The sequence below is a fragment of the Sceloporus undulatus genome, chromosome 2 (genome assembly GCF_019175285.1).
Source record: "Sceloporus undulatus isolate JIND9_A2432 ecotype Alabama chromosome 2, SceUnd_v1.1, whole genome shotgun sequence".
In the NCBI taxonomy this organism is placed as follows: domain Eukaryota; kingdom Metazoa; phylum Chordata; class Lepidosauria; order Squamata; family Phrynosomatidae; genus Sceloporus; species Sceloporus undulatus.
This window is the reverse complement of record NC_056523.1, coordinates 127,110,675-127,137,084: the sequence shown is the minus strand read 5'-3', so window position 1 is coordinate 127,137,084 and position 26,410 is coordinate 127,110,675. Positions and strand designations below refer to the sequence as shown.

Sequence of the window (26,410 nt, the reverse complement as noted above, 5' to 3'; positions counted from 1 at the left end):
GGGGGGAGGTTCCCATGAAGCCACACTCCAATGCCACTTCAATTTTGGTTCCGCTTGTCCTTTAGCATTGCTGAGGGGGGGGGCTGCTGCCTGCTATTTAAGAGGCATGGACCAGGAGCTATTGGATAACCGTTATATTCACGTTTCAACATGACAAGAGTGAATATATGCTCGTTTTAATGTGAATAGAGCATATTCTTTCAACCATTCTTCCCGCCGCCGCCCCCCCCAACCTCTTTTGTAAATTGTGGGGTTCCTTGGTTCCTCTCTCTCACTCGCCTAACTATGCTATGCTCCAGTCATCTGGAGTCTCACTGAACATGCACAAAGGTGCCAATTCGCAATTAAGAACCCACCAATGTGATGGCTTACTTTGCATAGAATCTGGGTTGTGTTCCGGGAGGCCATTACATTGAATTTAAGGTGTGATAAGTAATCACATAATTGTATGAATTTTCGAATTGACATCACTATCTTCTCTTTCGAAACTGAGAGCCTCCCGTCCCGTTTGATAAACTCCGTCGGCTTCATTAAGTGCTCTACTAGGAAAAGAGATGGAAGCCAGTCCTCAGAGAAAGAGAGAGAGAATAATTTGGATTTGGGGCAGGAGAAGGGAGTGAGATCTGGAGGGGGAAGGCAAGCCAGCTGAACAAGGCAGCAAAGGAAGCCTCCAACTGTGCAGGGCCAATGGAACAGGGCAGCTTGGTGGAGCAGGAGAGATAGCTGTTGAGAGAGGCAGGAAAGGAAGAAAAGGCATTGTAGAGCCTTAATTCTAGATGGCTGATTACACAAAGCATATTCTTCCCTACATCTGCTTAGGATATTTTCAGCAAAATCAATCATTGCTCAACAAATAAAAAGGGCTGTTTACTTTAATTCATTTCATTGGTATGCTGCCTTTCTTCACAAAAGGGACCCAAGACACTTCACAGATAAAACATTTTTAAAACTTATAATAAATTTTTAAAAAACAATTAAAATCATCTAACTAAAAATACTATAAAATTACATTAAATATACAGATGTTAAAAAACTGAGCAGGTTAGGTCTGAAATTGCCCTACATGGACTTCTTTCAAGTGTTATGTTTAAACATATTTTGTGCCTTTAAATCATTTCTGTCTTATGGCAACCCTATCATGGGGTTTTCTTGGCAAAAGTTGTTCAGAAGAACTTTGTCACAACCTTCCCCTGAAACTGAGAGTATGTGATTTGCCTAAGGTCACCCAGTGGATTTCAAAGCTGAGCTGAAAATCAAACCCTGGTCTCCAGAGCCACACTCAAACCACTATGGCATGCTTGCTCTCAAGAGCAACTAAAACATTGGTCCCCAAACTGTGGTCTTTAATGAATTTTGGACGTCAGCTCCCAGAATCCCAGACTACTGGCCAACATGGCTGAGGCTTCTGGGAGTTGAAGTCCAAACGCTCTTAAAGAGCAAAGTTTAGGGACCACTGAATAAAAATATACAACCCATATAAAAAGCCATCATGACATGATTATATATTAAAAACCTTCTTGAATAAAAACATCTTAGCTTGGCAGTGGAAAAAAAGCAGGGAAGGGGCCAGACTAGACTGCCATAGAAAGGCATTCCAGAGAATTGGAGCAGCCACCTAGTCTTCTAGTTGGAAACTCCAGTGGGTACAAAACATCACAGCTAGATTGCTGACCGGGGCTAGTTACAGAGAGTATATAATTCCCTTGTTGAAACAGTTTCACTGGCTATTGGTTTGTTTCTGGACACAATTAAAAGTACTGGTCATGACTTATAAAGCCCAGACTGCTTAAGAGACTGTGAGCCTGTAAAGACTGGCACCGGCCTGCAGGCCAACTAGGGCTACGCTAGAGCTGAGCGTTCACATGCTCAAAACCCTTACTGTGCTTCCCAGGTGCCATCTTGCGCACCATGATGACATCCTTCGTGCGCAACACCCAAACAGTGCTGTGCCTGAGGGGTGTCATAACGCAGTGTCATGGTGCTTATGAATCCCTTCTATGACTAAAAAGGACCCCCCCCCCTTTTGGGGCTTCTTTTTGCACCGGGTTGGAGGCATGGCGTGTGATTGTTGCATCCCCACCCCAGGAGATTTTAAATGTTTTTGTCTGTGAGTTGTCTTGGGTCCCTATGGGGAGAAAAGGCGGCATACAAATGAAATGAAATGAAATAAATAAATAAATAAATAAATATAGTCCAACAAGACAACAATCCTCTGGTGCCATGAAAGAGCATGTCCACAGCACAGTATTAAGGCCTATTATTTTCCAACTTCATCTCTTTATGATAGACCAACTGAAACAAAAATCAGAAAATAAGTGGTTGGTCAGCCAGCCCCCAACTAATTTTGTCAAGTTGGCCACAAAAAAGTGCCCAATTGGGAAATCAGCTTCTTTCCCTCAAATTCTCAAGGTTTCCAGTTGCAAAAAATTACAGAAAATCATAGCAGAAAGTATTTCTAGTTGTAGACATAAAAAAACTGACATTATGCCAAACCAAACTCTTTATTTCAAATAACTAGAGTAATAAGCTGTTTCTGATTCTTTTCCAACGAATCAGTGCAACTAGACTTGTGTTAGTCAGAACAATGGTTCAAAACAGTCAAATTAAGTATCAAGCCACTACTCCCTGCTACATGAGGACTGGGGGAATGAGATATATTTTGTAAAAATCCAGCCATTTTGAGAACATTACTTACTATCTGATTTGCAAATGGCAGGTTAAGAATAAGTCCCCCTGCCCCACAGCTTTCTTGGAATCTGGGGTGATGAATGACAGTAGATGAAAACAAAATAAGCCTCAGTGCCAGCATTAACCCTTACTTAACTGCACACAGATTTTTTATTATGGAGAATACTGCTATGGAAAGAGCCACAGCAAGAGTTTAGAAGCAGAAATTTTTCTGTCATGGAAGTGAACACCTAAATCACACATCCTAGGTTGTGTAGATCTAGACCAGCAGGTTTTCACCTGCTTTATGGAAAAAGAGGATTTGGTATTAAACCACATGGCCTTGCACAAAACCTTCCAACTTACTACCCTGAACCAGGGAAACTCCTGGTGTTTAGCATGACAAGTGCAAGATTAGCATTTTTAGCAGCACAGAGAAACACCTTCCAGGGCCATACAAGAAAAGCATAAAGGAGACAATGCACAAACAATGTTCTATAAGCACCAGCTTCAGTCAAGAGAGCTCTAGTACATTCAGAGATGACAATATAGTATTTGATTTGTATTAGAGTGATTTAGGTGAAGTCACTATATGTCAACTGCAAAGTTTAGTGAAATTCTACAAAGCTCTGGATGGGTTGCTAGTTGCACTGGGTATTTCTAAGTCCAACCTCCTACCTGTCTACCATTACAGATGCTAAGAACTTCCCTGCAGCCAGCTGATACCTGATTGAAGTTGTCCAGAGCTTTGTGGAGGTTGGCGTGCATCCCTGTTGGGGGCTCATTTGTGATTTTGATGGAGTTCTCTAGGATGCCCTGAGGTATGATGTGGCCTTCCGGTGAAGCTGCAGGCTCTGCACTGATGAAGACACGGAATTCAGGGTGACTGCCTTCACTGTGCTGCTCTAGCTTCTTCTCCAGGGAATTCAGCCACTTGGCCACCAGGTGGATGTTCTAGCAGGAGAAACAACAGTTGTTATCACCACTGCCTTTTCATTCTGTATAGTGAGAACCACTGAACAGACTCCTTCCAAGAGGCGGAAAGCATTCCACCTCCCTCCAGCTTCACCTTGCCTAGAAGCACTCATCACTGCAATTCACTGCCACAGGCATTAGCTGCACATAAAAGGATGTAGATTTCATACACTTTGAAATGCAAAATAATCAAGACAAATAACTAGCAATTAAGGAAACAGCTCTGAATGTTTGTTTTCTCAGGTACAATGATATTCTGTTTGTTAGAATAATGTACTGCTGCTGAAGTAACATTATTCCTTCCAGACAAAACAAAGTTCCCATAGACAGCTGAAATAAAATTGCTTGATTATTTTCAATCAAATAATTCACCCTTGAAATCTGAGCCAGTTACCAGAAAATCACATTCCACATCCTGTTCAACAAAGGTCTTCACAAATTTGCAATGCTGGCACCTTTACTAGAAACCTATTCATTTAACACTGGCTTTGCCTGACAGCCACACTCTTGTACAGGATTTCATGAAAGGCCACACAGAATCTGAATTTTAAACATTCTTCCAGTGGAATGAAGCCATTAAAACAGAAGAGAACACTGGTGAACAGTTAAGTATTGGCTACTTAAAATATCAACATTGAGAAAAACTCAGACTTGGAGTAAAAAGCACAAGAAATCAAGATGAAGTCTGGAAAACAGTCCAAGCCTGACAGTAGTCCATCTGTCAAGAGATCCACTCTTTGATTTTCTTGATCATATGACTAAAGACATTGTCTTATAGACTTCTTTATATATGCTGTTTGGGGAGACTCCACTTTGGAGGGCAAAAAATGGGATGTATTTATTTTGTTTTGTTTTAAAAAATAAATCAACTCTGAAATAGAGCAGATACATGCTAGGTAAAAGATAAGGTAGTCCCTTGACATGAATGTCTAGTCCAGAGGTCGGCAACCTACGGCCCACAGGCTGGATCCGGCCTGCCGAGGCCTTGGGACTGGCCCCAGCCCGGTCCTGCCGCCGCTTCCGCGCTGCTCCGGGCACCCGCGGGGCCTTGCTGCCTTCCTCCTCCACCGTGCATGGCTGCGCGGAGGAGGCAGAGGAAGAGGAGAGCAGCGAGGCCTGGGGTGGAGAAGGCAAAGGTGGAGGTGGCGCCTCCTGCGCGCGGCCGTGCCACCCTCCCTGCCTCCCCACAGCCTCCTCCCTCCCGCTCGGCCAAAGCCGCCACAGAGGCTGGGAAGGGGCCTGTGGGGCCGCTGCCGGCGGCCTCCCCCCTCCCTCTTGGCCTCTGCGGAGGCCGAAGCCTCCACAGAGGCCAAGAAGGGGCCCGTGGGGCCACCACTGGCGGCCTCTCCCCTCCCTCTCGGCCTCTGTGGAGACTGACACCTCCGCAGAAGCTGAGAAGGGACCCGCAGGGCCACCATCGGCAGCCTCCCCCCTCCATCTTGGCCTCTGCGGAGGCCAAAGCCTCCGCAGAGGCCGAGAAGGAGCGCGTGGGATCGCCGCGATCGCTGGCGGCCTCCTCCCTCCTTATTTATTTATTTATTTATTGGTTTCGGCCCACCAGTTGTCTGAGGGACAGCAACCCGGCCCCGTCTCAAAAAGGTTGCCTACCCCTGGTCTAGTCATAATTGACTGTAGGGGGCAGTGTTCGTTTCTGTTTCTAAGCCAAAGAGACACCATTGTCTGAAAACTGCTCTGGTGGTCATGTGGCCAGCATGACTCCACCGAACACTATTACCTTCCAATTAAGCAATGGTACCTATTTATCTACTTGCATCTGCATGCTTTCAAGCTGCTAGGTTGGCAGAAGCTGGGACTAGTGGTAGGAACCCACCCCATCATGCAGCACCCAGGCCTTGAACTGCCAATCTGCCGATCTTGCAATCAACAAAGTCAGTGTCTTAACACTTGAGCCACTGCAATACATGCTAACTAAAGAAAAAAATGCTAAATGAAGGCACAAATTAGCCCATTAAAATCTAGAAAGCCAGATCAGACATCCAAGCAGATCAGATTCTTAAGATTCCATCTTAAGAAAGAAGCAATGATGGCAGGATTCCAGGTGGAAATCCAGTGCAAAGGAAGATATTCCAAGTAATTTAGTAATGGCAGGCGATTTCAAAATCATGAAGTATATCTTCCACAGCAAGTTGCATTTATATTGATCCACAAGTAGAGTGATTGATTTAAGCCAGAAACATCAATTAGATAATAAGGGTCTTTGTGTGAGGGAGAATCACTGAAAGATGTAGAGATATTTCCTATCTTGTCAGTCCTTTGGTGTGTGAAGGCCCTTGAAGACCTTTATTTCCAGAATGGAAGTAGACAGCTGTGTACTGGCTTTCAAGTATAAAATAAAACCTGGCTTTTGGGATCTATCCAGGACTAAAACAGAATAATCCTATTGCTAATCACAAATTAAGGCTACCGTCCTGGACTCAGAGGGAGAGGCACAGCTCCACCATGCCTAGCCCAGAGACAGATAAAAGCTCCCCCCCCCCCCCTTCTAGCTGCCCCTGCCCTGGTCTTGGAGGGAGAGAATAACTGGCAGTATCTGCTGGACTTGATCCCACTGCTACTCCATTCTCTTTTTGTGTCATGTCTTTTTTAGATTGTACACCTAAGGGCAGGAATCTGTCTAACAAACAATTTGTAAGCCACTCTGAGAGCCTTTGTGGCAGAAGAGCAGGGTATAAATACTCTAAATGAAAGGCAACCTTTATGCCCCATCCTTTTCAGAATGACTGTTCCTACCTATATGGGCAGGCTAGGTTTGGGTAAATACTGTAGCCATGGCTGAATGCAGTTGGTAAAAGCAAGGCTGGCCTCTGGCCAGGGAAAGAGATAGTAATGAAGGCTGCCTGTTCATCTTCTCCCTTACTTCTTGTGATCTCCTCTAACCTACTGTATATGTTAGGATGCCCAGTTTTGTATGTCAACTCAGACAACCTTGTGTTCTTTCTTTTGGTCAGAACTGAATATTGGACATTTGTGCTGAACAATCTGCTGAATCCTGAAGATGAAAGTTCAGGCTCAACTACAAAACTGAGTCTTGAAACAGTTGCACACCTAAAATGGACAGCATTCTTTAACTACTTTAATTATACAGCATATGAAGAGAGACTTGTGTATAGACTCATGTTAGGCTAAGCTGATGACCCCAGTTTCTGAGGAAGTAGACTAAGGCTGCATCCACTGCAGAAATAATCCAGTTTGATACCACATTAACTGTCATGGCTCAATGCTATGGAATTCTAGGAACGGTAGTTTTGTGAAACATTTAGCCTTCTCTGTCATAGAGCTCTGGTGCCACAACAAAGTACAATTCCCAGGATTCCACAGCACTGGCCCATGTCAGTTAAAGTGGTATCTAACTGCAGTGTGGATGCAGTCAATGTCTACAAAACTTATGCTACAACTTCTTTTGCACAGATTAATCTCAAAGATGCTACAAAATCCCTTTACATACTGATATTCCAGACTAAGGGGCTGTGCACACTGCTGGGAAAGCCAGGTTGGGGGCAGAGTTGGGGTGTAGCGTCCATATGACGTATGACCCAGCTCCGACCTCAGGGTGGCATGACACTGTGTGCTGCACCACATGGCGCACATCGTTACAGTGCTCCTCTGCCACTGCATCCGCATGACACAGCGCCGAAGGAGCCCCATAAAGCTGCAATGCCATGGCTACTGTGCCCTGCAAAGGCCAGATCTGGCTGTAAAAGGGGGCAGCTGCAGGGCACCCACGGTCTGCACACCCCTAACACAGCTATATCTCTGAATTCTATCACCTCCCCAGAAAGACTCAGGGTTAGTTCTGATATAACGTGATGTCTCAGTAACAACCTTTCTACAAATCTTATCTGTTATTAACATCATGATTATGTTTTAATAATGATTATTATTAATTATATTACTAGCATGATGACACTAATTCTATTGTGTGACTTTCTTTGGATGAGGCTAAGCTGGGGACTGTTCAGTGTAACCAAATCTTGAAATAACAAAAAATGCAACAAAATCAGATCTGCACGGAGCTGGGATCAGGGATGCCCAAGAGACTTCCTTCAGTTCACATTTCAAAACAGGCAAACAAATCTTGTCTGTACCCACAGGAAAAAAGACTGAATCAGAACGCATTTGATCTTTTGGATTTTGCCCTTCTCCAAATAGCTTGCCTTCCTGACTCTGAACTCAATTCTTCCACTGCTGCTACTCATCCCTAAGTAGCAACAAGACTGGCAAGCAGACAGGAAGGCCCTATGACTGGCAAGTGCTAGGCATACACTGATAGGATGGGGGAGCTGCTGGTGGTAGTATGTTTAACTGAACAAGTGGAAGCAGATAGCCAGCTTGGTTTCTCCTCACCAGTTTTCCAGATTCCACCTGCTCCTTCTATGGTACTATTGATAACCACCACAGTGGTATCACTGATTATAAGGAGATAAATGGTAATCTGGACCAAAGGCTTGCCTAACCCAGCATTCTGTTTCAGCATTGTTCACCATTATCTTTGTGAGTGAAGCAGGCCAGGCAGCAGCAATCTTTTGTTTTCTCACCCTCAGGACACCAAGGTCATCACCAAGGGTGACATAGAGACGTAGCCAAGGGGGGGGGGATCTTGGGGTCCGGACCCCCTCCCCTTCCATTAGAAAAATGAATGGTATGTGCTGCTGCGCCGCTGCACCCAAGCCCCATTATAATGGTGGCACTTAGTCTGGAACCCCCCCTTCCTAAAATCCTGGCTACGTCCCTGGGTGACAGCCATTTTAAATTCCACAAACATGATCTGTAACTCTGCAGAATTGTGCACACACATATAGCAAACTTCCCAGTCCCAGTATGCATGGGTTTACACACACACACACACACACTGAAAATATTTAAAATAACTAACAAAATGGCAATTAGGAAATTGGCTAATGCAGCTTTTCATAGAATCATAGAGTTGGAAGAGACCACAAGGGCCATCCAATCCAACCTCCACCATGCAGAAACTCACAATCAAAGCAGAACAACATGTGAAGATGCCACCCTATAAACTTCCTTTTATAATAGCTATAACATTTCAATTCTGCAAGAGGTCTTGGGAGTCAGCATGAGACTAATCCCTGAGAAAATGCTGCAATGCTGTTGGGGAATCATGAAATGTGAATGCACCTTGAGGAGCTCTCATTTGCAAGGAGTAAACACATCATCATCCCTGGTTCACTTTATACCAAGTGCCAGTGAAAATGACATTGGGACAACAAAGGTAAGCCACTTTTTCACATTCAAAGAAGAGACACAAGAGTCAAACCTTTTCCCTGTTGTGTCTAGCAATCGAGCATACAAACATGGTACAAATGTTTGGCCTGGGATTCCCCCGCCCCCAGTAGTTAACAGCCCCAGTGCTCATTCACAACCCTGGAGTTACATTGAGATGTACATATACTCTACAAAAGCTGCTGGTATAGTACCTTTTTTTCCCTTCTCCTTTGTTAAGTCTGAATATCTATTCCTTCAATGTGAGCCTAAATTATTACCATGTCAGCACAAAGACACTCAACACTGGACAAGTATATTCAGCACTGGCACAGTAAAATGCAAGCATGTGTGAAAAAAACAGAAATCAGTATCTGGGCATAGAGTGCTGTAAACTGTTATACCATGTGTACTGTCAGGATGGATAGCCAGCCCACACAATTGAATCCTGAGTTGTGTGTGTTGGATAAGTTAATGACAACAAGAGCAGGAAGATGAGTGCAGACTATCTTCACAAAGCAAACTGGGAAACCTGATTGTGAAGCAAGTTCTCTCTCACCACATAGCTTCAAACAGCTCCTACAGATCTCAGATCTTCAGGCCCTCATGTCATAATTAAAAGAGGCTAGAGAGAAACAGGAATATGAGGGATGAACAAGGCAGCACAAACAGTCACCAGATTTCCAAGGACAAAATTTGACAGAAGGAAATAGGCACTCCTACATATCATGATGAAGACAGTGCCATTCAGGAGCCTAAGTGTTTTTGGCTGTCCTTACCCAATAAACAGTCTTGAGTACTCAGCCTTCATCGTAATGATCTGGCAATTATAACGGCTGTTTTTCTTCCCATTACATTGAGTTTCTAAAAGGCATTTTTGATTCAGTTGCCTTCATGAGAGGTGACTGATTAATACTGTCTTGATGTCAACAAGTCCTTTGTTTCACAAGCCTTATCCTTGCAGCTCATCCATGCTCAGAAAGCAACACATGCACAATCACTGGGAAACATCTCCATAATGAGAGTCCTGAATAAACATGGGGATAGACTGTTAGCCTATCATTTCTGAGGGCAGGGGGGAAGGAAGAGAGACCTTTTTAAATATTTCCCCTGTTTATTCACGCAAACTTCTCCTGTTCATGAAACAAGGTTGTATATCTGTGCCACCAGCAGTGATTAATCTTTTCCTGCCCATGGTTAATAAGAGAGAAGTTCTACACACAGGCTGATCTAACTTACAGGATTATGACCTCCAAGACCTCTATAGAGAAAAACCTTGCTTTAAAATGGCCTTTTCAGAATGAAAGTATTTCTCTATGCTCCCTCACTTCACCTCCATTCCTAACACACATTTACTTCATCCAAAACTTGAAAAGTGCAGAAGTACAAAGCAAATTCATGAGACCTATTTGCCGTTTCAGATTAGTGCCTGTCTCTCTGGCTGCCATACTTACATTGCCATTCATCAGAACCTTCCTGTGCTTTATTTTCCCCCTGGCAAAAGTGTGCCAATGATTTGCTCTATACTAATGACAGGGAAACTTACCACAAAATGTACAAATACACACACACAAATGCAAACACAATCACACACACAACTTTTTTAACATTAAAACTGCCATTTGCGCAGCACTGGGGGTATGAGTGGGAGTATGAGCATATGTGAATGTGAACCTGTCAGGAAGACAGATTGTGTAAAGCAATCAAAGAAATGTGGGTGTATACGTAACTGGCTGGGAAAGAGTCCAAGGATAGATAACAGAAAGAAGGGTGTGGGGATTCCTTAAGAAAATAGACTTCCAAACATCTTTGAGCCTTGTGCATCTTATAACGTAAAACATGTATCATAAAGAAGTAGGAGTTGCTATGGTAACTCCTGGAAATAGTACTGTATAAACCAGCAATTTACTCCATCAGATTCTCTCCCACTCCAGTCACCAGAGGCAGACTGGCAGGGGCTCTTTCCCCTCTTTTACAGACACTGCTCCAGGTCCATTGGACCACAGTGTGCCATGAAGCTGAAAAAAGCCTATTCTCTAAATAGGAAATGTAACATTTCTCTGTTGCAGTCTCATGAAAAGACCTCATTTTCTCCCAATCCCTCTATATTTTTTCACAACCTTGTTTCACTCTAGTTCACATGACTTTTCCGGGTTTTTACATCCTGCAATTCACAATATTTTCAATTTATTTTGCATAGTAAGTGGATATACTTTATTATTATTATTATTATTATTATTATTATTAAACTTTATTTCTATAGCGCTGTAATTATACACAGCGCTTTACAAAGTCAGTAAAATTAATGCATGCTTCTTTTTCTCCCGTTGACTAAAGAGTATCTGAGCACTTTTAAATGTGCACATTTTTTGTGTGCACTTTATGCATCCCAAGCATTCGGCAAGCCTTGTAAATGTGCAAATTTTCAAGGCAAGGTGAGTTTTTTTTTCCTTGCCACAAGCTTTGGGAGATGTGAAAAAGGCTGATTTTGTCAAATCTATCAAAACCAACTAAATCCTTTTCCAGCTCTAAGCATAATTTATGAAGTCTCTAACATATGCCTTTGCTGAAGATGTTACTACATTCACTGCCATCATTGATGACCTGCAGATTGGGTTTTGTGGGCATTTCAAAGGAGATACTGGAGTGCTGAAAAACATGCAGAGAAATAATTAGGAGGCTGCAACAACTTCCCTAATGAGGTAAAGTTACAAAACTTAGGTTTAGTTTAGAAAAATGGTGACTAAAGGAAGATACGGCAGACTGGTATACATTTATGCATAGTGTCAAAATATGGATGGAGAGATGAACTTCTCCCTCTTTGTCATAATAATTGAACTTTTCAGCAATGAAGCAGGCCAAGAGCCAAATCTTGCTGAATCTATGCTGCACTTTCAGTCTTTGCAGCAGCAGCAACAGCAGCAGCCTGTTTTGTTGTTCATCCAACAAAACTAAAAGTAACATATTTGGCATCAATATAGACCAATAGGAAACACTTCTTCAAACAATACATAATTCTGTAAACTATAGAATTTACTAGCACAAGATACAGCAATGGCTGGCAATTCAGATGCTTTTTAAAAGGATGAGATCATTTAATAGAAGATGAGGCCAACAATGGTTTGCATTCATGATAACTATGGCCCTGTAGAGACGGGCCTTTATGGCATCATGGCGATGTGCTAGGGTTGCCACGGGCGGCACGTGCACAGGCCCTGCAACCCTAGCATGTCACCATGATGCCAAAGCTGTGCGGCACTGTCCAGACAGCACACACATCTGACATCGCTGCTGTGTGGCGTCCAGATGGAGCCACACAGCAGCAACGTGCTCACGCACCACCAGCTGTTTACGACAGCGCAAAAAGGAGCCGCTTTTCAGCGCTCCTTTTTTCGCACAATCGCGCCACGCAATTTGGTTGCTGCGGCGCAACTATGCAAAAAAGAGAGGCAGCTCCTGGCCGCCTCTTTCTGGCGGTCTGTACCCTGCCTATATGCTGCAAGTATGTCTCTCAATGGGCTCCTCCAGATGGCCAGGATTTCAGGACTTGTAATGGCTGTTTCTGCTACAGCATCCAACTGTGCCATAAATAGACTGGGGCTTTGGCCTTGGTATGTTGCTGGCTGTAATGATGTTTAGTGATACCTCTGACCTGCATGTTTATTTTGAACCACTCTTTTCTCCCATTTGAGGTGAGGTTAAGCTGTGGTGTGGGTGTGGCTTCCCTCCATTCCTCTGCTATTTTCCCATGAACTCACCACCTACCCCTTTACTCAGCCATAGTATCCATGTTCCCTACTTCAAAGATCCAATTTTTAAAACATTTTTGTTGTAAGTCATGTTAAGGGTAAAGAAAGGGGGCAAATGAAAAGAAACATTTAATCAGAAGATACAGTCTTCCATGCCATTTGCAGTATCATTAAGCTGTGGTGTGGATGTGGTTTCCCTCCATCCCGTCTATCCTCTCTATGAACTCCTTGATTCCTAATTCTGGGGGAAAGGCAGGGTGTAAATAAGGAGACTGGTTGATAGATCAACACAACATTTCTCCCCTAGTATCTACATTCGCTGTCTCAGGCATCAATTTTTTAAAAAATTATTATAATCTTAGTGCAATACCATTTAGCACTATAACTCTAAAAGAAAGGTGGGAAAGGAAATGTTCAGTCTGGTAATCAGAAATGTAATGAGGGAGTGAAGGTCAATAGAAAATTTCCATGGCAAAGGAAGAGGAGCGTTGGTGGCGCAGTGGTTAAATGCCTGTACTGCAGCCAGTCACTCACAAACCACAAGATTGTGAGTTCAATACCAGCCAGGGGCTTGGGGTCGACTCAGCCTGGCATCCTTCTGAGGTCGCTAAAATGATTACCTAGCTTGATGGGGGCAGTTAGCGTACACATTGTAAACAGCTTAGGGAGTGCTCAAGTGCACTGATTCATGTTATAGAAATGTATTTGCTATTGCTGAGGTCACACTTCCATTCCAAACATCATCGATGGAACAGCCCTAAAGTACAGAGGAGGGAACTGAGAAAATGGATACAGACATTAACATTTACTCTACCCTGTGTTGGTACTGGAAAGTCACAGGAAAAATAATGGGACAGGGAGCACATGGATATTTGGGGGGGGAAGGGAGAATGAAAATGACACCTATAACTCCCTTCCAAATCCTCAAGCTTTTGCCCAGTATGGAGGAGCCCAATATTAGGTGCTAGGAAACATAAGCAGGTAGCTACTACTGGCTTTATATCCTGCTTGTGGACTTCTTGTGGGCTGCTCCAGGAAACAGGATTCTGGCCTCAACAGGCTTTACTTATGAGCATTTAGGTTTGTTATTTTTCTTTTTTACTGATGATTTTAGGGTAGTAGTGACAAAACACCAGCTTGTTGTACCTGTGAGTTAGGTCTGTGGCCTTCCTTCTCTAGCACCACTGCTTGTCATAACAATTAGGCTTATGTTCCCTGCACCACTTCTCCCATTTCTGTGTTTGTTGCTGTTAACTGCCTTTGCGTCAATCTCAACCCATGGCGACCCTACTGATGAGACATGTTCAAGACCTCCCATTCTCCACTGCTCTGCCCAAATCCTGCAAACTCATACTCACTATCTCTTTAATAGAGTCCATCCATCTAGCACACAGCCTTCCTCAATTTCTACTTCCCTCCACCTTTCCTAGTATTATTGTTTTTTTCAAATGATTCATGGCTTCTCATGACGTGCCCAAAGTAAGCCAGCATAAGTTTTCTCATCTTAGCTTCCAGGGAGATTTCTGGCTTGATCTGCTCTAGGACCCATTTGTTTGTCTTTTTGGCTGTCCCAGCAGCACATTTCAAATACATTGATTTTCTTCCTATCTTCTTTCTTAACTGTCCAGTTCTCACATCCATACATGGTAATAGGAAATACAATGGCTTGTATGATTCTAACTTTTGTGCTAAGTTGTATATCTTTGCATTTCAGGATCTTTTCTAGTTCTTTCATAGCGGCCCTCCCCATTCTTAATCTTCTTCTGATTTCCTGGCTACAGTCCCCATTCCTATCAATGTTTGATCCCAGATATGAGAACTCTTTTACTATTTATATTTCCTCATTGTCTAGTCTGAATTTATGTAACTTCTCTGTGGTCATAATTTTTATTTTCTTTAAGTTCAACAGTAGGCTTGCCTTTGCACTTTCTTCTTTGATCTTCCTTAGTAGCTGTTCAAGGTCTGTGAGGCTTTCTGCTAGTATTATAGTGTTGTCAGCATATCTCATTTCTGTATATGGAAGCTTTTTCCCCCTAAACTTAAGTGCCACATTGAGTATAATGAAGGGAAAGCCTTCTGCTCACACTGACATGCTCCTGAAAATCAAGTGTCCCGTCCCCAGGGTACCAAACAATCTTTAGAGAGAAGCTGAAAGAGAACAAAAAATAAGTGGGGATGTACAATGTATTTAAAATGAGGGATAAATAATACATTTGATTTTATAAACACAAAAAATTAAGAACAAGTACCTGAATTGTAATACACATTTTAAGAAAGAAGTAGCTCAGCAAGAAAATCAACTCATTTAAAATGTGGCATTGGAAAAAAATTTCTACAAATAGCATGGGCTGCTAGAAAGCCAAATGAATGGGTCCTAGAACAAATCAAGCTTGAACTATCACTAGAAGCCAGCATGACTAAACTGAGGTTGTTGTACTTTGTACATATCACAAGAAGACATGACTCAATGGAAAAGACAATAATATTTGTTACAATGGTAGGCAGTATGAAATGAGGGATACTGCACTTCAGGTGGATTGATTCAACCAAGGGAGCCACAGCCCTACCTTTCCAAGACCTGAGCAGGACAATTGAAGGCCAGGACTCTGGCCTTCAACTTGGAGGTCTCTCATTCATAGGATCACCATAAGTAGAAGTTAATTTGATGGCAACTAATAACCTCAGAATGAAAATCCATATGGATCTCATGCTTAAGAAAGGCAGCACCATATTTTTGGGCAGTATATATGCTCAGCAAGGCTGAAAAGTAAAAACCTCAGGTCATGTGATGGTGAAACACTTGGGCATGCAAGCAACCAAGCAATAAGAATGAAATCCAACTGGATATCAGTCTTGTGGTCAGTGCAGAAGGTCTTAGGACAACTAATCAAGAAGAAGTCTCAGTTTCTAAAAATTGTCACGAGGTTATCCAATCACTTCCTGCTATAGAAAGGAATAGTTCATAAAATACATTTTGTATTTAAGATTCCAAACTGCACTCACAACTGGCCCCATTGGAACATGGGATTCTGAATATGATTCAGGTGAGATCTGTAGGAAAACAGAGCACAAACACAACTTTGTTATGACTTTCAAAAGAAAATAATTTTCTCTTAATTGCTATAAATGCATAAGCGATCAGAAAGTACCTTGGGAAGAAGAAAGTCCCAGAGCCCTGAAACACATTTGGCATTCTGGATATGATATTGGTAGCAGTGCACAGATAGGATGTATGGATGAGATGACTACAGAGCACAAGTGCAGGATGTAGCATTGGTGGCCATAAAGTCTCTGTTTTCTTTTTCTTTTCTTTTTCTTTTTAAAGGAAATGTTTAAAGGCTGCAAAGAGATGCTTAAAAGGCAGTGACGTTTCAGAAGCTTTAAGTAATTTCCCAAGGCATGACTCTTGTGTCCTTCCAAATGGCTAGCAAAACCACAGGGGAAATGTGCAAAGTAAACACCTATGTACAGATGGATTTAATCTGCCTAATTTATGCAAAACAAGGGATTAAAATTTCAACAACACATATTTCAAGGTTACTGTGAATGCAGATGTCTTTCTCTTCTTTTTCATTGTTTTAAAGGCAGAGTATATATATGTGAGACCACCAGCAGCATGGTGTAGTAGTTCGACTATGACTCTGGAGATCTGGGTTCAATTCCCTGCTCAACCATGGAAAGCCACTGGGTGACCTTAGGCGACTCACACACTCTCAGCCCCAGAAAACCCTGTGATCGGATCACTTCAGGTTCACGGTAAGTCAGAAATGACTTGAGGGTACACAACATGTATTCATATGCTGCACAGGGAAGAAGTTGTGCTTTGATGTGCCTGCACAAAAAGCCCCTAACTCCCTACCCCAAGTCCTTAATATATAATCCAATTATTTAACATGCAATAAAGAAATTGCTGCCAAGCTTTTGATCAGAGCATTGCTATGGTTGAGCAGCTCATTGTTATTTAATTTAGTACATGAACCCAGCTCAGTGAAGCAACAATGTATGAAAATGAAAAGGCACTCAGGAATTCAATTAAGTCAATCACTGAATGAAGGTGGTGACATTCTGACTAATGGATAAAGACTGTGGTTAAATTAGGATGAGCTGGTGCCTGGACTCTTTCAGGCAAAAAAAGATACCAATCAAGGGCTTCTACTCCCCCACACACACACACACACACTTGCCAACAGCCATGATGATGACACTGAGCATCATTCTGGCATTAGGTTTCAAAGCAAAAAGAGAAAGTTAGACCCAAGGACCAAATGTAGTGTTAGCTTCATCACATCAGAGCTTCACATCCTCCTTTCCGTGTATGGATAAACAGACACACAATGGTAGTTACCTGCTCTTTCCCAGCCCTTTGCCCTGGGGGCTGAACTAAGTGACATGAATGCAGATTATCAGCCAATAACTGAATTGCTATGGAAGAAACAGGATCAAAACCCAGCTGCACTGCAGAGTAGCAGATTGTGAGTACAAAGAAAATCAGAGTTCAAACATTTATTTAACTAGGGTCATCTATTGCATTTCTTTGCTGTTTTCCTTTGTTAGGTTCTGCTGTGATGGAATTGATTGTTTCTGTATTGCATACTGGTTGTTATTTTAGCAGTTTATCATATTTCCTAGCAAGTTACTCTGAGGATCTTCTGTAGAACATACAGGCTATAAGGACATTTAATAAACTTGATAAGTAAGTAAATTTGCAACATGTCTCTCTCTCTCCTCCACTAAACAAGCAAAACAAACAAACAACAAAACAAACAGAGGGAAAGCTTCTAAGTTTGGGAACATCTCAAATGCTGCACTGCTATCCAGGAAAAAAGCCCATGCAAAAGCAAAATATGGAGGAAAAACAGACTGAAGATGAGTTAAAATGGTCACTTTTGCAAGATTCTGTTCTCAGTACCAAGCAAAGCCCAAAACAAATTATGTTGTAAACTCACAAATCCTGGGCTCAGTGTTATCCAGGTTCAAACCTATCAGTAATCACAACACTAACAGTGTACACAGCACCTTTCTGTGTCATTTACCATCTCTGCTGAGCCCAGTAGGCTGGAAGAAAATGCCATCTTGAAAGTGCGTCCGTGATTAAATCACTCACACTTCGCAAATAGGGAAAATAAGGTACTGCAGAGTTCTCCAGTCTCCTCAAACTTAAGTGCATGGTTAGAGAAAGAACTTGAATTTACACTCTGGATACAATATGTGGCGAAACCACTAAACTTGTGAAACAAGCTGTTATTTAAGTGAGCCATATTTTCAAGAATAAACAGGAAAGGCCTGACAAATCTAGCATCAGACCCCTCTCACTGTCTTCTATTGGCAGAGCAAGGTGAGGTTTTGGCAGAGGCAGTGCCTCTGAAGTAGCATGAGGAATGGTATCCACATGGGCAATATCATTATGTGTATTCTATAATACTTTCTATCTTTTGCCCCCCTAGAGATCAAAGGATAAGTAACTGCACAGAATAGAACAGAAGTTTATTATTAAAAGCTAAAAGCCGTCACAAAATAAAATAGATCCAAACAGTATATACAAAAACAGTCTTAAAAAAAAACCCAAGGCACAAAAACCACAAATAAAACAACATGGTAAAATTAGTAAGAGACACACATCAACAAAAAAAATACATCATAAATGATAAAATAATAGATACATAAAACTGCACAGAGGATAAGGAATGGCAAACCCTGCTGTGGATGAGAATCATATCCAGAACGTTACATATCCAGAACCTTACACTGCCCTTGTCCAGCATGCCAGGGATCAGTACCATATATTGCCCCACATGGTTACTGTATTTGCATCATTTCCTAGACCAGCAGCCAATGGTTCTACAGACCACTCATCTTAGAATCACTGGCTTCTATTGATGCTTATACAACATTAAACTTTCATTTTGGATCTGCTGTCCAAGAGCTAAACAAAACATTCAATATTTATGTCAGTTCTAATAAAGGGTCACTTTTTCTTGACACACAGGTCCAAAACACAATGTAGAAATAATCCAATTTAAGGCTGCTTTAACTGCCCTGGCTGAATGCTAGGGAATCCTGGGGATTGAGGTTTATTGTGGCACCAGAGCTCTCTGACAGAGAAGGTGAAATGTCTCACAAAACTACAGTTCCCAGAATTCCCTAAAACTGAGCAAGGGCAGTTAAAACAGTCTCAAACTGGATTATGTCTGCAGTGTGTTTTGGACCACAGCTGCATTCATTAACAGTAATTCTTCATACGACTATGTGATCTATAAATAAATGCAAAGACCAGAAAATTCAGAGGAACATTATAGGTATTTAAAATGAAGCTATACTTAAGTGGGAGTATCAGGAGACACACTTGCAAAAATTTAGTGTTTGTTAACAGAGCAGACTTCTACATGTCAACCCAGAAGTAAGTCTAATTCAGTTCAATGGGGCTTACTCCCAGAAATGTATTGATAGGATTATAGTCTAAATGAATATGAATATGAATTATAGGATTACAGCCTAAATGAATATGAATGGGGTTATTGGCTCATTGCTCTTTGGCTCATGATGCTCATCTTTTCATTTCTAATTTTCATTTATGTCAAATTTGCATTTACTGCATTGCCAAAAATCACTGGGATGCTGTCTCTGTTGGAATATTTCTACATATCCATAATCAATGAATTCTTCAATTTTTCAGAGACTGTGGGCAGAGTGGGAATGGGCAAATTCTATGGTTAAAACCATCACCTACTCTTTGTTAGCTGTGTTGGGTGCCTCACACAGGCACACAGCTTGATGGGTGGCTACAGTCAATGGTTGGCTGGATTGGTAAATAGCCTTTGCTACTTCACTGGGAAATCATGTGATAGAAAGGGTGGCTAGCCAGGTTGGTGTGCTGCAACAGCCTGGTATAGAGGCAAAGCCTTACCCTTCAGAGCTGGATTTGCCATTGCTCCTCTCCATCACTAGCAGAAGCAGCAGCAATAAAAAGCAAGCACAGATATGAAAATAAGCTTAATTAACATTACATATGTTTCAGAATTCAGTCACATTACCATATAATCAGTAGGCAAAAGAATCTTGTAGCACCATTGAGGCTATCTGAAAGAAAGAGCTGATAGCATTAGCAAAAGCAAAATTACTTGTCAAAATAGTTTGCCTACTGATTTTCCAGACTAACATGGCTATGTCTTTGAATTCTATTGCTCTCTCTCTCTCTCTCTCACACACACACACACACACATAGAGAGAGAGAGAGAGAGAGAGAGCGAGGCAGATACACACACACACACACACACACACACACACAGCCTAGCTAGAGATAGCCAATGTGAATTAGGAATATCTGAACTAGTAGCAGCAAAAGCTTCTTTCTTTCAGTTACTCTGAAAGATGCTACAAGATCCCTTTGCCTACTGACTTTCCAGACCACACACCCCTAACCAGAGACAGTCAATGGGAATTAAGAGTATCTGAACTAACAACAAGCATCTCTTTCAAGAATAACGTGACTGTGTGCTAAGCACTGGAGAGATTGACATACACGTCGTTAGTACACCCTGCATAGCCTGCACTGTATGTTGGTGTCACCCTATTTCATATCTCATATCTGAAGTTAGCATGTTTTTGAGAGATCAGTTAACCTTCCCAGGGCATATGCACATCCAGGTAATGGGATCTAGATCGGTGTATCAATTGCTCCTTCCTTCCTCCAAGTCATCTGGATTTCTTTTTGGAACTTGAAACAAAGGATCGCCTTGCACCCAAAGCATTAAGCCAATCTCCCTGCCTACCCTCTGTTGTGTTTCCAGCCAGACTTCCCTGTCCATCCATCCTGGGGATATCCTGATCCAGTTGCTGCTTTTGTCACACTAAAATTAAAGCCATCAACCAGGTCAGAATCCCACTGTTGATTCCTGAGAAAGGACATCCAGCCTTTGTTACCTGACAAGATAGCCCAGAGCTCTGGTGGCATAGTGGATAAATGTTGGTACTGTAAGCCACTCACTCACAAACCTCAAGGTTGTGAGTTCAATCCCAGGCAGGGGCTCAGCATTGACTTAGCCTTGCATCCTTCCAAGGTTACTAAAATGAGTGCCTAGCTTGATGGGGGCAATTAGCTTACAGTTGTAAACTGCTTAGAGACTGCTTAGGCAGTATGAAGTGGTATATAAATGAAACTGCTATTGCTATTGCTATTTAGGTATAAGTATTGGTTCCAAAACCAACCTCTGTGTACACAGTTGCCATACACCTCTGTGCTCTATGTATGTTCTGTGTTACTCTCACACCTCCTAGTCTGAGCCCCTTGAGCTTTTTGTTGTCTACTCATCGGACAGGTAATCATCACTCCTCTGCAAATCCCTCAGACTCCACTATCCCATTTCCATGTTTCTATTTCAGTTAGCCCTGTTTGGTGTGTCTTTGTGAATTGCTATTTTCTATGTGTGTGATTGCACCTGCCTATTTTTCTAAATAAAACCTTCTAAATTCACCCCAAACCTGGAGTTGTCTTCAGTTAGTATTGGTATAAACAGGTGCAAATAGCCCAAGCCAAAAGCTAATTTCTCCAACATTTGAAGTAATGCTGATAGTTGGTGGGGACCCCCCAGCCCCCCATCTTTCTGTAGGTAACAACATGAGCACATGCACACATACACACACAACACAAAATAATGTTTCCAGTAATTCATAGAATATGAAACATACACAGCAAAGTCCTTTCTAATAATACCATGCTCTGGGTCTCAATGCAACAAAAAGAGACATCATCAGTGGGCTTGTTCTCACAGCCTTGTTGGAACTTCTCAGGAAACTAACAACCACCCAATTTGCAAACTATAATAGCAACTGATTATCAACATGCATTTGAGGCTTATTGAGAAGTGGCCTGCTATACTGACAATCTGCCCCTGCCTACTAAGAATCAGCTGTCAGTCAGTCAGTCACTGTTGATTTCATCCATTTCTGCAAGAGATGGCGAAATTTTAACATTCTTAAAATTCAAAACAGATGTGAGGTACCTGAAGGATAACCCAATGTCCTTCCACTGCAGCCAGGTCTAAGGCTTGTTCTGCCACTACTTCCTGGCCTTGCCCAAGTGAGACATTGTGGAAATTCCTGTTGTTAAAGGTGAAGCCAAGTTTCTTCCCTGAAAGAAGAAAAGACGTTTTTCAGAGCAGTAAACACATAGTGCCTTCTTCTTATTTCAAACTCCATTCAAAAAGGCTTCTTCCATAACAGAAGATGTTCTTTTAAGGATCAAAACTGAAGCCTCATTCTGACCACATTTTAAACTGGTTTGCAAATCAGTTTAAAGCAGTTTAAATGACCCTGGTTAACACTTGAACCAAATTGCTGAAGCAATTTGGAGAGGAGGGCCATGTGCTAGACCCATTTAACCTGCGTCTTTTTGATGCTGATTTTTTCTGCGTCTTTTTCGATAAATCGATTCTGCGCAAGTGTGAACCAGATGTGGATCAGAATCAATTTGAAGAATCAAACTAAAGAATCAAATTCACAAATAGATTCTGTGTCAATGTGAACAAGATGTGGATCAGAATCGATTTACTATGACGTGATAAGGGTTCGCCTGATGGGGAAGCAGAAATTAACAACTAGTGTTCACCCACCCTTCAACCCTCATGCAGAAGTACGTAAATGCAACTGCATTGATGGACAGAGGAAAAAAATCCTGCTGAAAACACTTCAAGTTTAACCAATTCATTTGTCAATGTGAACTGCAAGTGAGTTATTTTGAGAGGTTCCTGCATGAAACTGTTTAAATTGAATCGATTCATTTGTCAATGTGAATCACAAGTGGTTTATTTTATTTTATTTTATTTTACAGCAAAAATGTGATCAGGGCAAATGTAGTGTGAACCACACCCCGCTGCTGAGCCGATTCATCGATACAGATCACAAACCGATTTATTTGTAAGTGGGAATGAGGCCTGAGTAAAGAATGGAAAGCAGGGGTTGGGAATAAACAATCTGTTGCCACCATAGAGAGCTGTCAGTGATGGGAGGGGGTCTCTCAGGGACTTTTGTTGGGGGAGTGGTGCTTTCTGCCTTGTTCACATTCTGTCTAGAATTACCAAACGAGTGCTGAGGTGGCCAAGTTGGCTGAGATATGTGAAGAGCTTCCAAATAATCTCTCCAAACTGTGGGAAAGCACATTAAAATGGCTAACAAACTTCACATATACAGAGATGTGACCCATGTTGAAGTGTTGACTGACCAAGAAAGGGATTTGGGGGAAGTGGTACTGAACCAGTTTGCAGCTGCCCATCTGTTTGTTTTTAAAAACCCAATTCCTATGATGCTGACATGAAACAGAACTGAAACTAAAACTGACAGTGCAGTATCACCCTTTCACAAATCCACATTGCAGCCATATATAGAATACTGTGTTCAGTTCTGCACTTAAAAAAAAAGAATGGGAAGAGGTGCACAAAAAGGCAACCAAAAGCATAAAGGAAGCAGAGAAGTTGCCCTGTGAGGAAAGATTACACAATTTGGGGCTCTCTAGTTCAGAGAACGAAGAGGGAGCCAGTGTGGTGTAGTGGTCTGAGCACTGGACCAACTGGAGACCAGAGTTTAAAATCCTCGCTTGGCCATGGAAATCCACTGGATTACTTCTAGGATGCATTGCATGGCCCTGGGTAAATGTCTCCCTGCAGCCAAGGAGGATCCAGGTCTCCTAGGTTGTTTTTCTGCATGTGTCCTTGGAGCCTTATTTGCAGAAGATTGCATTTCCAGGGGCAGGACAGTGACATGAAACCAGGGAGAAGGGTGGTGGATAATCTTATATCCTCACAAAATACAATCCCAATCTAGATCAGATTCATGTAAAAATACTGGAATCTGCTGTGGAGATGAGGAAGGTTTGCTATTCTGTAATCTGTGGCTCCTTGCCCATTAAATTTAACCAGCAGGATATATTTAATACCTTTAAAAGCAAGTGCATTTTACACAGATTTGCAAAGGGATAACCCACTTAAAGCTAAGGATGTATATATTTCTTTGCCTTATACTACAAATAAAAAAGATTTTTGGAGAAGTTGGAAAGTTATTTTAGAAGAGGTGCTTCAGAAATAAGGTAGTACAATCATGTTGGTTGCTTTCTGAGGGTTTTTGTCCCTGCTGGGTCTTTTCAGAACATCAGAGCTTGTAGGATCAGGTCAGAGAGTGATCTAATTGAACATTCTATTCATGTAATAGTTCATCATTTGCCCAAGGGATATTTGCCAGCAAGGCTTCTCCATCTCACTGAGGCAATTCTTTCCAACTCACATTCCCCATATTCCCTCTGATACTACCACCATCCTAATCTGTAGCCATCCATCCTCCATGAATTTATTCAATACACCTTTAAAGCCATTCAAGTTGACAGTTCTGTCTATATGTTGCAGCAGTAAATTCCACAGTTTAACTATGCACTGACTGAAGGATTACTTCCTTTTATCTGAATGTTCAGTTTCAGAAAATGACCTCACATTTTAGTATTATGAGAGGGAGAAAAACTTCTTCCTATCTGTTTTCTCAAATCCGTTCATACATTTATATACCTTTATGATTGATTAGAGGACATCCAAATCTAAGAAAAAGAAAAATAGTCCAGCCTCAACATTCTAATTACCTTTTATGGGCAAAGTAATTCATATTCAATAATTATTAAGCAAATAATTTTTCAAATAAATTCTCCTGGTTTTTTGGAGCTGTATCTATGTTTGCTTAGGCCTTGATGTGCCATCCATAAGGAAATATAAATCGCCTTATTCATATTATAATTAGGAAACAGCCACTGTAGATCCTGCTCTTGCAAAAAAAAAAAAAAAGTGTCAGCCCCAGAACGGAGCTCCAAAATGACAAAGTTTAACCAAAGCAACAGCAAACCCTTTTCCAGCACCACATCTGAAATGAGCTGATTTTTTTGCTCTCAGCTTTCTTCACTGTCCAGATCTCGCATCCATACATGGTGATGGGGAATAGAATGGATTGGGCTACCCTCGTTTTAGTGCTCAGAGTTATGTCTTTACGCTTTAGGATCCTGTCCATTTCTTTCATAACTGCCTTTCCCAGTCTTCTTCTGATTTATTGACTGCAGTCTCCATTCTTATCAATATTTGAACCAAGATATAGGAACTCTTTAACTATTTCAATTGTCTTGCCATACTCTGCAGTTAAAGAAGACTAATATATTGGATATGGGTCCGTGGAGAAGCAAACTATTCTATCCTCCACCATCCTAATGTTCTCTCTTACTCTATCCTGTCGCTATTTTTCCCACATTGGGCCTTAATAGAAATCTCTACAGCCAAACACTTCTGTTTAACTCCTTGTTGCCTGAGTCCCTCAGGGCAAATCTGTTTCCTTACTCCTCCCATCTTCTCTTCACAGACCTGCTTGCCTCAGTCATAAGATATATACTATACATCCCTCCCAGAACAGGCCTAAACCTAAGCCTGTTCTCTGCCTAAGCCTGTTTTCAGTTACAAAGCAGCAGCCCAGTAAGCAAGGATGACCAATGAGTCCTTCCTTTCTTCTTCATCCAGTAGTCCAGTGTACACACAGTAACTTAACCTATCCTCAGACATCTGTTAAAAGATGTGAATCAGCTTGCAATGTTTTGGTCTATGTTAAATCACATACTAACTGCAGTGACTTTAGACCCATTGGGCTTAAACTTAATTAATTATGCAAATGAATTAATAATTAATTTGTTTGTTCCAAGCTCTGCTCTAGTGTGAAATGTGAATGGAACAATTCTTCTGTATTACTGCTCACAAATTCATGGTTCTCAGGATTTTCTCCCCTGCTACGTAGGCTTCTAAATGTCATGGAATGTGACTCTGTTGTGAGCAACAAAGCACATGTACAAAGAAAAGCCAAAAAATAAAAAATTGATGGGCTGTAGCAAAACATATTCTGCATGAGACTCACAACCAGAGCATTTAAAAAAAAAAAAAGTAAAAGATGCTAGCAAGCTAGTAACTTGTAGGCAACATTATACAGGGAAGGGCTGGTCTTTGTGAAAATATCCAAATTACCATGAATAACTAAGGGACTGTACAGACCCGCCATTAAGGCCAGCCTGGAGGCAGAGTCAGGGTGTGGTGTCCACAAACGCACACCCCAACTCCAGGCTGGCATGATGCTGTGTGCCGCACCACACGGTGAGTGGCATCATGATGTTCCTCTGGCGTCTAGATGACGCAGCACCAAAGGAGCACCAAAAAGCAGTAGCCATGGCAGCTATGGCATCCTTTCTGCTGCGCAGAAAGGAGCCACTTTGTGTGGTTCCTTTTTGCACCATGGAAAGATGAGATCAGGGCCACAGCATGTGGTTGCTGCAGCCCCAATCTGGCGCTAAAAGAGGTGGTCTGTACAACCCCAACTCCCAGCCTAGGCAATACATGGCATTCTACTAAATAGCTGTAGTTGTGATATCTCATGTTGTAGTATGAACAGGAATGTGGATGTGACCTTGTTTCTGTCTGATGGTTCAATACAGAGTAAATATGATTTGGGTGCACTCAGGGCAAAGCAGTCCAAACATGGTGAAGGGTGAGCTCCCATACAAAATCCACAAGGGCATGGGCTTAAAAAAATAAATTCTAAGTTTCTATTATCCTCACCTCAAGCACCCTACTCTAGCAAACCAGTAGAACCACAGTATCCCTTTAGCTATGAAGATAGCATTCTGTGCAACTGTAACAAACATCTTTCTGAAACAATTTGCCATCAACAGCAGCACTGTGGTTTTTCCTGTTTACGAATTTGCTCCATACACTCACGAT

General features: G+C 41.9%; 1 protein-coding gene across 1 annotated transcript in view; it reads right to left on the bottom strand.

Annotated features, from left to right (window-relative positions):
* The window catches only part of LOC121920402 (dynein axonemal heavy chain 9-like), a 195,274-nt gene that overhangs the window by 37,405 nt on the left and 131,459 nt on the right, over positions 1-26,410 (bottom strand). Inside the window, exons 22-23 of the mRNA XM_042447539.1 lie at positions 21,632-21,759; positions 3,394-3,621 (exon numbers count right to left, since the gene is read on the bottom strand). Of these exons, the coding sequence (XP_042303473.1) occupies positions 3,394-3,621; positions 21,632-21,759 (356 nt within the window). The remainder of the gene's footprint in view (positions 1-3,393; positions 3,622-21,631; positions 21,760-26,410) is intronic.